The 16237-nt window shown below is 42.6% G+C and overlaps 1 protein-coding gene across 2 annotated transcripts in view; it reads right to left on the bottom strand.

The window, feature by feature from the left end:
* Lrrc7 (leucine rich repeat containing 7) overlaps window positions 1–16237 on the bottom strand; it is a 362920-nt gene that overhangs the window by 22977 nt on the left and 323706 nt on the right. For both annotated transcript variants that reach the window (XM_035451112.1, XM_035451113.1), the window contains one exon: window positions 7603–7695. In XM_035451112.1, coding sequence (XP_035307003.1) covers window positions 7603–7695 — 93 coding nt within the window. The remainder of the gene's footprint in view (window positions 1–7602; window positions 7696–16237) is intronic.

Here is a 16237-nt window from a genome sequence, read left to right as displayed (position 1 = left end):
TTATGAGTGACCTTCAAGTGGGTTTGTGTTTCGATAGTCAATATCTGACATTTTCAATGAATAGAAACAAACTTGAAAAAAAAGTAAGCAAACTCTTTCCCGATCCATTTTTAGGCAATTTTTGTTCCATGCTAGCTAGCCAGTGTGGTGCAGCTGTGGGAGCGTTAGTAATGTGTCATAGGACACAGCTGGACATCCACATGGGCTTTGATTTAATTGGAAAAAAATGGTGGTGGTGGAGTTTGAGACAGGGTCTTGCTAACCTCAAATTCAATATGTACCCTGAGCTGTCTGGACTTGAGCTTTTAACAATCTCCCTGCCTTGGCCTCCTGGGTACTGCAGTTACAGTGTGTAGCACCACATCCAGCTAAAATGCATTTAAAAAAATTGCTTTTTAAGAATTTTACGCTGGGCAGTAGTGGCACACCCTTTTATTTCAGCAGTCAGGAGTGAGAGACAGGTAGAACGCTGTGAATTCGAGGCCAGCCTGGTCTACAGAATGAGTTCCAGGACAGCCAGGGCTACACAGAGAAACCTTGTCCCAGTCCCCACGCAGACAAAAGAATTTTACTTGTATGAGTTCTTTGCCTGAATGTGTGAATATGTACTGTAACAGTAAATCTTTACCACACACATGCAGTGACTGTGGAGGCCAGAGGAGGTGTTGGATACAGTGGGACCAAAGTTACAGGTGGCTAAACTTGGTTCTATAAAAAGCAGCCAGTGTTCTTAATGCCCTCTTTCCAAGACTTTATTTACTTGTTTATTTATTTATTTACCTTTACCTGCACACCTTTTTATGTTTTCTCAAGAACCGAGCTGGCACTGACTGATGCTGGTTGCTTTCTTAAGTCAGAATCCACAAGTTCTTTATTTTAATCGTGTAGATGCTGACATTTTCCAATGGGTTAACACTTGCTCTTTAGTAAAACTTGATAGGAGGAGTCACAACCTTCAGGATAGTGTTGATTATAAGTATCTATTTTCTGCTAAGAGGGGCCTAAGTGCTTCCCACCCAGTATTGAGACACTGAAGGAATTGGGCAATCATTCGTTTTTTCTTTCTTTATTTTTAAAAGATCCTCATGTTTCACTTTTAGTGACCTGAAATCACCTCAAGTTGCAATGTGGTTAGACACAACTGAAGTACTCAGTGAGCTATAAAATAACACATGCTTACCATTCCTCTTAAAGAATCCGGGTTTACATATGAAATACCATCTGTTTCAATCTCTTTCTAATAAATGCCACCCAAAATTGAGTTAATAGGCACCAAGAAATCTCTCTCTCCTTCTTCAGCATTCTTTTCAACCTAACTGATAGCATCTCCAAAAACTATCCCATAATCACTTCATCTTGAAGTAGAAGTAAAAGCGGAACAGATAATGTAAATTTTATATTACAAAATGAATTTGTGAATACAGACAATAAATCGTATCTATCCAGCAGTTGTACAAAGGGAAGAGAGGAATGTGTTCCACATGGGTTAATATTTATGTAAGTATAAATCACACATGATGAAAAGCTCCAGACAAATATATTGGCTGTTCATGTTTTTCATATCCACGAGAGACAAGAAACACATGGAATGTGTTTTTTCTTCTTACAGAATTTAAAAGCATACCTTTGCAATTCTTTGTTTATGAATAATCCAATAGCACGGGGATAAGAAAATGAGAACATAATTCTTAGACACTTTTTTTTTCTTTTTGGTGTTGCCACGACTGTCTCTGGTATTGATGTCCTGCGGCAAAGGTGTATAAAAATAATGTCTGCATCTGCAGCTAACTACCTTTCCGTTTTTAATATTGACCTTATGAAAACCTTAACTTGATGTAACACCCATATCTACAAAATAATTTGACGATAAACCCGAGTCTCTATGACATTTACTTAAGGTTTATTGGCAACTGTCATGTCTCCCATCACTTCTGTGGTGATGTTCAGGTTTCCCCAGGTGGAAAAATGGTTGAACTACATGCTGTTGGCCTAGCTTTGGAGTTTGATGAACTGTGGAGAGTGAGTGGTTCCCTATATGGCTGTCTCCTTGTGTAACCCCACCCCTTCCCTGTGGGCAGCCTGGGTCCATGACAACGCTTTCCTGTTAGCCTGTGACCAGATGTTCATTTTCATAACCACTTAGTGCAAGTTTCTCTGAAAAAAAAAAAAAAAAAAAAAACCACCCTTAAATTCTAGGCAGTTAGTCCTCTCATCAAATGGAGCAAGAAAGGATGCTGGTCACTAGATGATGAGCTTTGAATGTTTCCTTAGGAACCCTTTCATGCAAAGGATCTTGGGTTGCTTTATGAAAGATTGCAAGGCCTGGCATCATTCACCTGTTACGCTGATTTTCTCTTTCTAACAGTCTCACAGTGGGAAATTCCTTAGATTCTGCAACCACAAATTACTGTGAGTGTTTTGATACCAAGCACAGTGAGTTTCCTTCATTGTCAGAATCGCCATTGCAAGGCACTCTACCTCAGCCTACAAGTTACATAATGGATTAGTGATCTTCCCTCTACTGTAGACTCCTGATGACTGAGGTTCAATGGAGGAGGCAAGCCGACTTCCACTGGTTTGTTGAAGCAAATATGAGGATTTTGACTAATTAGGGGGCCCAATAATATTCTCAATATTAGAAAACCTGTATGCATTTCAACACCACAGGATTCAAACTTATCATGTGCTCTGCTGCTAAGTGGCACCGGCAGCTGGAAGCCGGTGCCAGGGCTTATTAAAAGAAAAAACTTGGAGTCAGATCAATTTGGTTTCAGATTTTGTCTGACATGGATTAGCTAAACAACCTTGGTCACGTTAATGAACCACTCTGGGACTCAGCAACACATTGATGACAATCCTACCCGACTAACAGATGTTGCTAGGATGACCACATGAGGTTACACACAAAATAAGCTTCGCACAGTGCTTGGCACACGATAGGTAAGGAGTGACACGCACTTTTTACTGCATTATCATTAGATTTATGGGGTTGAAATCTTCCATCTAAGCAGCATCTTGCTACTGTGACAGTGGCGTTTCTCTCTGATGATAAACTGAATCACAATTCCTATTCCCTTTACTAAGAGGGAAGAGTGGGCTTGATAAAGGACTGTGTTTGCCACTTTCTCTTTACAAGTACATAAAAACAATGAGCTTTGCAGTGAGTTTTTTTTTTTTTTTTTCATATACTAAACATTGTTCTGACAGTGTCAGCTGCAGAGTTAATCACACTGATTCCTTTACCCCAAAAGACCACATTTGCTCAGGACCACCTTGGGGTCTTGGAGGGAAGATAGCTTTGTTTTAGATGCTGCTCCCCACATTCCTGTCCTGTATGGAGTGGCCTGTCATGTGAGACTTAATCCCAAATCCATCTAAAGCCTAGGTGAACTCCCGGGCTTATCTGAGGTGTTTTACTGCAGGAATCTCATACAACCCCAGAACTCAGCTGGCAACTTTTGTGCCCTGAGCAACATAGCTGCTTTCTGCTCACTCCGTACTCCCTCCTCCTGTTCAGGGACTACTGTACACTCTCCCTGCTTGTCACCCATCAGTCTTTGGAATTGACTCCAACAGCGTGGACAATACTGAACAGGATGAGATAAGTTTAATTTCTAACTGTAGCATACAAACTCCTCAGTGTTTTCAAGACATCAGATGATCAAAGATTCTCAGCAGCCAAGAGTTCAAAGCTCTATGGACCATAAGCTTAGCAACACAGCATGTGTCCAGAAATATAGCTAATGTATGATTTGTTCACTGGAAGGGAGCAGGCACTACCCTGCCGATTAGAGTCTCTGTGACGTGCCTACTTCAGAATCAGGCAGTATCTGTTGAATTTAAATTGCTACTTAATTTGGTACCGTTTGCCTCCAGCTGTGAATTAGCCCACTCATGAAACGGTAATTTTTTTCAACATGGTAGAAAGGAGTATGTTTGTGTATTTTCAAATATTCACTATTAGTTTCCAGAGTTAGCTGTAAGTCCCCCACCTCTGTGTGTATTGTGTGTGTGTGTATATGTCTGTGCATGTGTGTGCAGCTGTGCATATGAACATGCGTATGTGTGGATGTGTGCATGAAGGCTAGACGACCTCAGATGTGATTCATTCCTCAGGCAGTCCACTGTCTTTCTGAGATGGGGTCTCTCATGGCCTGGAGCCTCCTAATAAGCTGTGGTAGCTGGTTATTGAGCTCTGGATGTCTGTCTACCTCTCCTTCCCCAGCGCTGGAATTAGAAAAATGTGCCACTGAACCCAGCTTTGAAAATCGGAATTCTGGGAAATGAACGTAAGTCCTTGTGCTTTCAAGACAAGCAATTTGTCTATCTCTTCCCTCAACCCCTGGGTTTTATTCTAAATCATATGCAATTTCTATCACCACAGAACATGAGGCTGAGGAGATGAAACCGGGTTATGCACATAGGAAGCTCTCTCCCGGGGAACAGACTAAATTCCTGTGCAAATTGTTGGAGTCAACATCTCCAGACCATTTGAATGTTGTTAATCAGGAATCCATCGTAAGTGTGGATTGCCAAGGAAAGTATTACTAACTTAAACAATGTTCTGTAGATTTGAAATTCTCGTTACTTCCATCACTTCTGCAGTGGCAGATACATGATTTAGTCTGCGAAGTGGTTTGAAGTGTAATCAGGCAAAGAAAAGTACTTTCAAGGAAGATTCCTTCAGCAAATGCATTAAACAATCCAGACCCTCTGTCTGCTACATTTAACCCAAAGAGTGAGTTATAAGACCACAGACGCAGCTGAGTCTCAGTAAAGTCACCCAAACAAAAATTAAATTAATGCCTGTAAGGTTTTCATGGTCGTCACAGTGGAAGGAAATGATGCCGAAACCTAATTTCTCAGCTTTTGCATTTAGAAACAGCAGACATGAAGTACTATTTTAGCATCCCACTTAGTAACGAGTTTATTCTTAATCTAAAAACATTGCATTTTATCTTCCAAAGGTAGAGTGAGAAGTTTTCAGTGCTGAGAGAAAGGAGAGGAGCACACCCCTTAACGGCAGCCACCTGAAAGATCATTAGGTAGCTAACTTTTCACTGAAAGAATTCAGGGAAGGGATATGAAGCCAATGGCAAGAGTGTGGTCAGCCACACAGTTACTGTCAAAGGGAAGAGGCCTCTGTAGTAAATGCTGCTGAGTTAGCTGGGCATCACACAGACACATGAAACTAGGTCCATCATCTTTCAGTGTGCACAGAAGTAAATTAAAAATGACCAAAGACAATGTAAGAACTGAAATTTTGAAACAGACAGTGGGAGCATAGTGGACACTCTTCCGATGGACACAGCTGAGGGTTTTCCAAGTAGGGATTCAATAGCACAGAAGACAGAACTGAGAAATGATAAGTGATGTCACATGGAATTTACAGTTTCCTCACAGGAGAGGAAACAGCAGGCAAGGAAACACCCTACAGAACAGAGCGAGTCTTCGCCAACATCTCTGAGAGAGGTTTAATACCCACATTTACAGAGACCCGAAAATTTATACTTCCCCTCTGCAAGTAATCCATCAGGGAAGTCGACATAGAGATTCCTTAAAAAACAAAACAAAACAAAAACCCAAAACAGAGCAACCTCATGACCACACCTGGGACTACATCTGAAGGACCATTAGCACAACATGGAGATACCTGTGAACCCATGTTCCCTGTGGCATTATTCACAGTAACACTATTGAATCAGCCTAGTTGTCCATTGACAGATGAAGGACAGATCTCTCTCTCTCTCTCTCTCTCTCTCTCTCTCTCTCTCTCTCTCACACACACACACACACACACAATGGAGATTTATTCATCAGTAAAGAATGAAATCATCTCATTTGCAGGAAAGTGTGTGGAACTGGAGATCATATAATTAAAGAAATAATCCAGAGTCAGAAAGGCAAACATGTATGTGCGTTCTCATATGTGTAACTTCAAGCTATATATTTTTCATATACATAACGTATGTGATACAGAAGTGGGAGGGGGGTATTTGGGAACAGCAAGGATGGGAAGAGGGGCCAGATCAGTGGTACAGAAACTCACCACTTCACACAACGCCTCTGCATCAACAAGAATTACAAAGAGAGAGGGTCAAGATGAACAAGACGCGAGGGCGTGGAGTTTAAATAATATGCCATACATGTTTCTGATACGTGGTTGCCCCAACTAGATCATCAACTGCTTTAACTTTACAGGTCAGCATCATTTCAGAATGTTAACACAGGTGGGCCGTGTCTGCAGTGCTGTGCTCCCGACCCATGTTGAGTCCCTCATGGAAGTGGCTGCTGCAGCTTGCTGGCCAAAGCTCTTTCCACCCGTGGTGACTGGAAACTGTTATGTATCTTTCTTGATATACACCACCATGTCAAAAATTCTATCCCAACCTTTCCACCCTTCTCTAGAATGGAGGAAGTATGGTGGCTGAGTAGACAGTTAGAAAAATATGGGAAGCAGAAATACCCATATAGGAGAAGTCAACTCGTGATTTTTTGTTGTTGTTGCGTGTGTGTGTGTTCTTGTGTGTGTGGGCCACATTTGTGTATGTATGCCTGCTGGGCTGGTTGACTTTGGGTTTCTTCCTTGATCGCCTCACCTTATATACTGAGTCAGGGTCTCACCCTGAACCCAGAGTTTTCAGATTCAGCTCCTGCTAGCAGTTTGCTCTAGGTTACCTTGTCTCTGCCTCTGGCATTGGGGATTACAGGCTACCACCATGCCTACAGGCTTTTTATGTGGGTGCTAGGAGTCCAAACTCTGGACGACAGCATTACAAGGCTAGTACGTTTAGCCACCGAGCTATCTCCTCAGACCCACAAAGTCCGGATCTGATGTCATTTAAGGCTGTTCAGTTTGGTGAGAGCAAAGATAGATCAATTTAATTGTCACTGAATTCATCCACATTGATTTCAATATGAGGTTCTTAAGTGCTGGTAGCAGTAGGGGAAAGCTATGTAGCCCAGGGTAGAAAATTAGATGGTCCACTCTGGGGTCAGGCTGTCCTGCTGTGTGGCAGGGCCACAAATGGAGTTAGAGAATACATGTTTATCCATTGAGATGGGGGGTCTGGCTCTTCTGCTAACACTAACTCCAATTTTCTTATAATTTTTTTCTGTGATTTTTTCATGTCCAAAATTCTGTTAATGAAACCCTTTACACGTTTGGTGGATCAAGGCCCAAACACCCAGTCAGAGTGGGAAAACATTTTCCTGAACAACAAATGAGCAACTTACAAATAAATATTTTGAAAATGTTTCTTATAAATTGCTTACAATGATTTCTTTACCACACACAACTGCAAAGTCAAAACAAAGAGGTAAAAAAATGACTCTATGAAAACTATGAGAATGGTACAAAAACCCTTTTCTTTTCAAGTAGAAAGACTTAATAGTTGTTCCTCCTACTCCACTTGTAGCAAGCATTATGCTGAATTAATTTCCCTGGACAGACATGTTTCTGTTTCTGACCGGCTTCATGGTTAGCTAGATCATCTCAGCACAACAAACATATTCACGATGATGACTTTCATTAGCCACCATGTCACAGTGGATGACTGCATTTTTGAAACTAAAATTGTCAACAATGAATTCACTTCTTACCTTGTCGGAAGGTTTGAAAGGATTTCCTTGCCCACTAATTCCACCGCTGATACTAAATCCAAGCCCAGGATTCTTTTCTATTCTCACACAGAACTAAGAAAAAAGATGAAAAGTCAAACCAAGTAGCCATTGCAAGTGAATACAATACATTCATATTCTTTAGTAAGCCCATGTTGGTCTGGTGTAAATGGCATAAACTCCATCACAAAGGGGTAAGATCTCTCTATGCTGCCATTGGTCAGAAACTAGATTTAGAAGCCCAGGCCTCACTAACATACAGGATGTAAAGTAGTATCTGTCACTCTGCACACATCCAGACTGCTTAGAAACTACAGGCAAGTGAGAGGAAGCAGAGATGGCAATTTAAATATGGTCATGGAGGACCCCTTTAAGTAAGTCATGTTAGTGCTTAGGGATGCTGGGTTTTCAGTTTGAGGGAAAAGAGAATTGAGTTTTGTAGCAGCTTCTGAGGCAGGAGCTGGAAGAATAGAAGGCAAACCTCAACTGACACAAGGTGAGAGAGTTTGGTCCACGAGACAGAGACTGAACAGGAACAGTGCCTCAGGGCTGTGGGGAGTCTGGGTTAGCATTCTGTGCTGCTACATCAGCAATACCAGCAACAAGGGCCTACTGTGGCTGCAGTCAAGTGGAACAAAGTGTTTGTGTTAAGGTCGACTGCTAGACAGGAAGCCTGTGCATCCGCAAATGTCAAATTAAGCAAATTAAGTCAGTCCAAAAAACCTGATAACACATTTTTCTCTCATTTGTGAATGCTAGATTTTATACCTGATAGCACATTTTTCTCTCATTTGTGAATGCTAGATTTTATACAGACACATTAAATCACGTATGTACATATGGCATGAAAATAGGAGCAGAACCATCTAAGGCAGTGGTGGGTTGAAACCTCTTTGGAGGTCCACCAACCCTTTCACAGGGGTCACCTAAGACCGTCAGAGAACATAGATATTTACATTATGATTCATAATGATGGCAAAATTACAATTATGAAGTAGCAATGAAATAACTTTATGGTTGGGTGTCACCACAACATGAGGAACTGTGTTAAAAGGCCATAGCCCTAGGATGACTGAGAACTACTGATCTAAGGGGAGAAAGGGTCATGGCAAGGAGGGCAAAGGGGAAGAGGGTTTGGAAAACACTCTAGGTATATTATATTCCTATATGAAAATGTCCTAGTGAAACCCAGAGCTGCGTACAATGAAGTACATGGACACACACACACACACACACACACACACACACACACACACACACACACACACACACACACGTATCTGTACAACAACAAATCTGGTTCTATCTCTTGTGGAAACTTTACCCAAACAACATGGCAGGTGTCCTTACTGGTCTCCCTCAGGTCACTATAGAACAGGGAACTATAGGGCCAATTTCCTTTATGTAGAAACTTTCCAAGTAGATTCCAGTTATTCTTTTTCAAGGAAGTGATTACATTTAATTTATATTACTAGAAATCTAGAATGTTCTGAAAAGCTAAGGAGAACAAGAGCTGCTGGTGCCAGGTCTGGGAAGAGCTGCCTTGATACTTTTTTTTTTTTTTTTTTCCGAGACAGGGTTTCTCTGTGGCTTTTGGAGGCTGTCCTGGAACTTGCTCTTGTAGACCAGGCTGGTCTCAAACTCACAGAGATCCGCCTGCCTCTGCCTCCTGAGTGCTGGGACTAAAGGCAAAGCACCACCACCGCCTGGCGCTTCCATACATTTTTAACAATAGCAAAGGTGACACTTGTTTCATAAATGTGACAGACTTGAGCTGTGATCTGCAGCTGGGCTATTCACAGAATGCTCACATGTGTCAGATCCATAAAGGTCGGGGGGGGGGTGTCTCCTAAAGCCCATGGGAGGGAGGAATTCTCTTGTGGTGAGGGGTTTCACCTGCCTGCTGAAGCCCAAAGAGGAGAGAGAGATCCTCACAGGCAAGACAGGCTGAAAGGAACTGGGATGCAATGATTTTTCAAAAGGCCTGGAAGTTAATAAATATTTAGTAAAAATCAGTATTTTCAATTTTCTCTTAAGAGATCAAATGAAAGGTCTGTCTATAGTGTAGTGTCAGATCAGTCAGCAGTGGGCTGTGAGACTCAGCCTGCTTCCTGCATGCTGCTTGACTGAATACTTCTTGATCTCTTTACACTGTCACACTGTAATTGTGACAGTAGGTCTTAGAGAAACCTGCTTCCAGAGCACAGAAGGCTAGGGGAAAAAAAGTGTCAGGAGACACAGTGTCAGCAAGAGCGGGCTCTACCTAGAGACAGAGGCAGGTGAGTGATCATCTAGGGCTGAATGGAGGGAGCGTGGAAAGTCAATGCTAAGGGTTTCCTTTTGAAGGGTAGGAGGGTTCTAAAATTACATTACAGTGATGGGCACACAACTGTATAAATATTAATATATAACTTATATACTTTAAATAATCCAGTTTGTAGGACATAGATTATATCTACAATGTAGTTAAAAACAGCAAGATCTTCATGACCGAAAGACAGCTTAGTAAAGCAGAGAAGGCAGTGTGAGCAGGGGCTAGACCACAGGGACATTATAGTATTCTGTAATTGTGTGAGCAGAGGCTAGACTCATGAGGACATTAAACTATCCTGTGAAAAACATCCTGTGATCTAGGAGGCCAATAAATCATTTTAAGTAGAGGAGTGACATGGTATGGATTTCATTTTGAAAAGATAAGTCTGGCAGCAGAACAGATAAGTGAGGTATGTGGGAAGAGAGAATTTAGGAGGTTTCTGATGTACTCAGAGTGGGGGTGGGGTTGTGGGTGGTGACAAAGGTGTGAAATTTAGGATGTTCCTGATAGATTTGTGTTTTGGATTCGAGGTGGGTTGTGGGAAAGGTGAATCAGACACTTTTGGTCATGGAATGATAAATAGAATGTCCATGAAATATGTGGAAGTCTGGAGATAGACAGGGATGTGAGAGAAAGGGCAGGGGCAGAAAGTTAACAGCTCTGTTGACCATGTTTATCAAGTACTTGGAAAACTTAGGTGGAGAAGTTAGACATGGCTCAGCCAGTGTGCTCAGACAGCTGGAGTGCAGGAGGAAGGCTGGGGATACAGAGTCGAGAACCATGTGGGACCGAATGCTGTTGTTGAGGTGATGGGGGAAATCCTTCAGTGTAGATGTTTCTTTTAGTGGTTGATGAATAAAACACTGTTTGGCCAGTAGAGGCAGGAAGACAGGTGAGGCTCGGAGAGGAGGAGAATTCTGGGAAAGGCAGGCAGAGGGGACACCATGCAGACCACAAAGGAGTAACAGGTCTAGGTATTGTCCGGTAAGCCAGACCACTTGGAATTACATAGATTAATAGAAATGGGTTAATGATTAAGAGGGAGCTAGCCAATAAGAAGCCCTATAGCCATCAGCTAACAGTTTTAAAATTAATATGTCTCTGTGTGCTTATTTGGGGCTGAGAAGGGCAGCAGGACCTGGCAGGACAAAAAACTAACAACATTGAGGGGATGGTTTGGATAGACAGGCTAGATGCTGGGTAACTCCCATACTTAGCAGTCAGGACAAGTAGAGGTATAGTCATCAAAAATGAAAGGTGGTGCGCTGTCCTGGAAAAAAGAACAAAAACAAAAACAAAACAAAAACGATTCCACGAAACATGGAGCCCAGGAAGCAGTAGCTGAGAGATGCTTATCTCAGACTGTTCTTTCCTTTGGCTGCTCTTTCCTTATCAGCTGCTGGGAGGTTTTCAGCTGTTGGGCTGGCTGAAGAAAGCTGTATCATGTTGAATGATATAAGAAGAAAGGCTTCCAGAGCACAGAAGTCTGGTTAAACTGTATATTACTCTTCAAAAGCTGCAAGGGAATACCACCTCACTCTCCTAAGAATGGTGCCTATACAACAGCATACCAATAAATGGTTGTAGAAAGAGAGGTGGTCTTGGGCCACGTGTGGGGACATAATTTATTACATTACAGAGAACATAGAGAAGTCTCTGCCCTCTGGTTTAGCTGTCTCATTTCTTGGGATGCAGCCGAAGGAAGTGCATTCATCACACCAAAGAGAAGCCTGCACATTGGCGTTTACCACAGAGTTCTGTCTGGATGGACAGACAAAGAAAATAGGAGACTCACAGTTACACACAACAGAACACGACTGGACTCTGCAGAATGAAGCCACGACATTTGCAGCAAGGTGGGTGGAACTGGACCACCCTACATTAAGTGAAATAAGCCAATAAGCCAGAAACAGGAGGATGAGCACAGCTTGTTCTCTTTCATATACTGAGGCTCTAAAAAAAGTCACCCCGAACATGGAACAGTGATTTCTAGAGTTTTGGTATTGGTAGGGTGGAAGTGGATACAGACTGAACTAGGTTAGTGCAGTGTGTGTCTGAACTCCCCTAACATATGTAACTATCACATGTAAGAAAAATATAGGCCAAAACATTTTCAGGACTCGCTTTCTTGTAGTTCATAATAAGTCCTTGCTTGCCCTCTGGAAGAAGATAAAAGAAAAAAAAAAGAAAAATTCAGATTTTTGTTCTTTAGTCTAAAGGACAACAATTTAATTAAGGTAGCACACACTGAATGACTAGTATGTATGTTATTTTTCTCAGACACTTTTAGAGACATCAGTTAGGGAATATTATTTTCAGGTATGTGACTTTTATTTATGTTGTATTTGTTTAACTCTGTGAAGCTGTCTTACCTTGCCTGTCCAAAACACCTGGTGATCCTAATAAAGAGCTTAGTAAGGTAGGAGCAAGAATAGCAAGGCAGGAGCAAGGACAGAGGAGGGTTGGCAGGCAGAGAGTTTAAATATAAGTGGAAATGAGGCAGAGGGGAGCAAGAAGAGGACAAGGAGACTAGGATGTCAGAGGCCGACCACCTGGACACCCAGTCACCCACCCACCCACCCGTACCAGTCAGCCAGCCAGCCCCACCCACCCAGTCAGCCAGCCATCGACCCAGTCCAGCCACCAAGCCAACTAGCCAGCCACCCACCCACCCAGCCACCCACCCATCAGCCAGCCACCCCACCCAGCCAGCCCAGCAGCCCAGTCGCCAGCCACCCAGTCAGCCAGTCAGCAGCCAGCATCACTCAGCCACCAACTAGCCAGCCACCCAGCCAGCCACCCACCCAGCCACCCACCCAGTCAGCCAGCCACCCAGTCACCCAGCCACCCAGCCACCCAGCCAGTCAGTCAGCCACAGAGTAAAAAGATAAAAACCCAGAGGGAAAAGGTAGATGGGTTAATTAAAGATAAGAAAAGCTGGCTAGAAACAAGCTAAGCTAAGGCCAGGCACTCATAATTAAGAGTAAGCCTCCATGTGTGACTCATTTGGGAGCTGGGTGTCAGGCCCCCCAAAAGACAAAACAACAACAACAACAAAAACCAAACAAACATCTTAAAACAGACATAATATTTTCCACTCAGTCCCTCCATAAAATATTATTTGTAAATATTTTCCCATAGTTATATTCAAAGGCCCCAGAATAATGCCACAGCTCTAATGCATGATTCATCATTTAGCAAAGAATGTATATTGAAATCTTTTTGCTGATCCTGTTAGTCATGTGTAGTCAAATGGTGGAACTCATGGACTGTGGGTTGTATTTCTGTCTCTGCTCCTCCTAGGAACTTACTCTTTACCGTATTCTGGGCTATTAATTGTTCCTCAGCCCACAACACCGAATAGAAAACCTCACAAAACCAGGTCCTGATTCCTGGTCGGCTTCTAAGCTACTCTGTTGTCATGGTCAAGGCTCTTTACTTCTCTTAGCCTTCTCTTAAGGTAGATGCTTGTAACCTGGATCACAGAACTGTGAACCGAACTGCACTGATGTATTCCTGTAGGGATTTTGGGAGGTCTTACATCTCCCTGATGTTTTCCTTCTCCTGGCTGCTTGGGTATCTTTATGTTCTACACATGCAAACACAACATGCCTTGGATTACAGATGTGCATGGAGAAAGATAAAAGATGCTATCAGTTTATTTAAAAATATTTAATTTGTGTGACTTCTAGATGGTGATAACACCAGTACATAGCCCAGCTGGGACTCTGTTGGGCTACAGAGTGCCTTCGCAGGTACTCGCAAATTTGGCTGTGCTGTGCAGAATTATGAGGAGTTCACAAAATTCTCATCACAGGTCACAGGTAGACGAATAAAATGAGTTGACCTGGGAAGGAGGCCAAAGTGTGAGTGTTTTCTGAGAAGCTCCAGACCAGATTCAAATGTACAGATGAGGTAAAGAACACCTGACACACAGTACTGTGGTGGGGGAACAGGGATAAGAATGACAAATAGAGAGGATGTTTAAATGCTGTGGAGTTTCCCACAAGCACAACGAAGTCTAGTTCTGGCTTCTCTCTTTTGTAGACTAAGGAGGTTGGGATTGATAACCATTATCGTCCTTCAAACATTGTAATTCTTAACCTTTAATCCCATTCCTTCTGTTTTCTACTTTTACCCTTTCAGAGAGGTCCTATGTTTGACTGCATAGGACTGTGTCATTTAACTCTCACACGACCTTTTTGGGGTATATGTGACTATGTAGGGGGGAGCATGTGTGCAAGCAGGGTGCACGCAGAAGCATGCATATGCACATAGTGGCAAGAAGTAACTTAATCTTGGGAGCAGTTTCTCAGGGTCTCTTACTGTCCTGGAACTCACTGAGTAGTCTTGATTAGCCAGTGAGCAGTATGGATCCACTGTTTAAAGTCCTCCTGCCCAGCTCTGGCATCACAAGGGTGTATGTGGTGGTCTGAAAGAAAATGGCTTCCAAAGGGAGTGTCACTATTAGGAGGTGTGGCCTCTTTGGAGAAAGTGAGTCCCTGTGGAGGTGGCTTTGAGGTCTCCTATGCTCAGGAATTGTGACTCAGTGTCTTAGTCGACTTCCTGTTGCCTGCAAGATGTAGAACTCTAAGCTACTTCTCCAGCACCATGTCTGCCTGCATGCCACCGTGTCCCACCACGATGATAATGGACTGAATCTCTGAAACAGTGAGTCACCCCAATTAAATGTTTTCCTCTGTAAAAGAGTGGTCATGGTGTCTCTTCACAACAGTAGAAACCCTAAGACAGTGTACAACCACACCTAGATTTTTCTTGTAGAAACCCTAACTAAAACAGTGTACAACCACACCTAGATTTTCCTTGTAAAAACCCCAACTAAGACAGTGTACAACCACACCTAGATTTTCCTTGTAAAAACCCCAACTAAGACAGTGTACAACCACACCTAGATTTTTCTTGTAAAAACCCTAAGACAGTGTACAACCACATCTAGATTTTCCTTGGGTCTGTCGATAGAACTCAGGTGTTCATGCTTCCAGAGCAAGCACTTTACTGACTGAGCCATCTCCCAGTCTTCACCAAAACCACCCAAAAGTTGTTGACAGGTGGCATTGCTTCCATTTTAAAGAAACAAACAGAACCTTAAAAGGAGTAAATGACTTGGCCAGGGTCACATGGCTCATTACAGTAAAAAAAAGAACTTCAGGTGATCTTTCTTGAATGACAGAGCTTCAAGAGGAAGAGCAGAGGTCAGGGAAGGCAAACAGGAGAGAAGTAGTGTAAAAATAATCATGTTTAGAGTGTGCCTAGCAGCTGATAAGGTGTGGCCCACTATGCTTTGGGGTGATTCCAAATCTTGTGGTTTAATTACTCCTTCAATGTCAACTTTTTGATGGAGTGTCACCTCAGGTGGAGCCAGGAGGAGGTCCCTATAGTGACAAGCCATTAGCATTGCCCAGCCCAGCCCAGCCCAGCAAAGGCCAGCAGGATAATGTACAATGAATATGGTCAGCAGAGCTCTTGGGATTGTAATCTGGGCAGAGGAATGTGTTTTGGAATCAGGTCTAGTTGTTTAAAGGGTTTGAAGGCATTACTGTCATTGTTGCTTTGACCTTAGCATTCTGAGCCACTTCAGTCCAAGACCAAGGCAAAAAACCCAAGAAGTCAAAAGGATTGGATTTAAGTCCATTAACACTACCTCTCTAAAGGCATCAGGTTTATGAAAGCTAATGGATCAGAACAGTCAAAAACTACTGTAGATTCTTTCTCTGAAGCAATCACGATATTGTAAACTAAATTCATGTGGTAAAAAGATAGTGATTTGGGGAGGAAAGGGGTGGGAAACAACAACAACAACAACAAAAACCAAAACAACAACCCATGTAGGTATGAACAGGAACAGTGGAATCAAAGAACTGGGTTGAGGATAGTTCTTCTTGTGGAGACAGCTATGAACACAGCCTGTGTTAGAGCATAACTTAAATCTCATTAACTTTTTAGTCTCTGGAGACTTAGGAGCTGTACATCATTATCTGACTACAGGAGCCTGCTGGGCTCATTACACATTAAATCCAACATGTGGCCTGGATTAGGGAAAGGAAGAGAGAATTACCTTGAGCATCTATGATTGTGAAAATGATTGATACAGGGCAGGTGTAAGAAAGAGACAATGCCTGAAGCATCCCTGTGATAAATGGCTCCGAGCAACATGCAGAGAAAAAGCTGCAGAAAGAATCTAATCTTCGCTGGTATGTAGAAGAGACATTTGGCTACCATGTAAGCCTTTGGATAAGCAACAACAGCATGGACCCTTCATAAACCATGTGAGGGGTCCAATAC

The sequence above is a fragment of the Cricetulus griseus genome (assembly GCF_003668045.3).
Source record: "Cricetulus griseus strain 17A/GY chromosome 1 unlocalized genomic scaffold, alternate assembly CriGri-PICRH-1.0 chr1_0, whole genome shotgun sequence".
NCBI classification, from domain to species: domain Eukaryota; kingdom Metazoa; phylum Chordata; class Mammalia; order Rodentia; family Cricetidae; genus Cricetulus; species Cricetulus griseus.
This window is presented reverse-complemented; position numbering and strand designations above follow the sequence as displayed.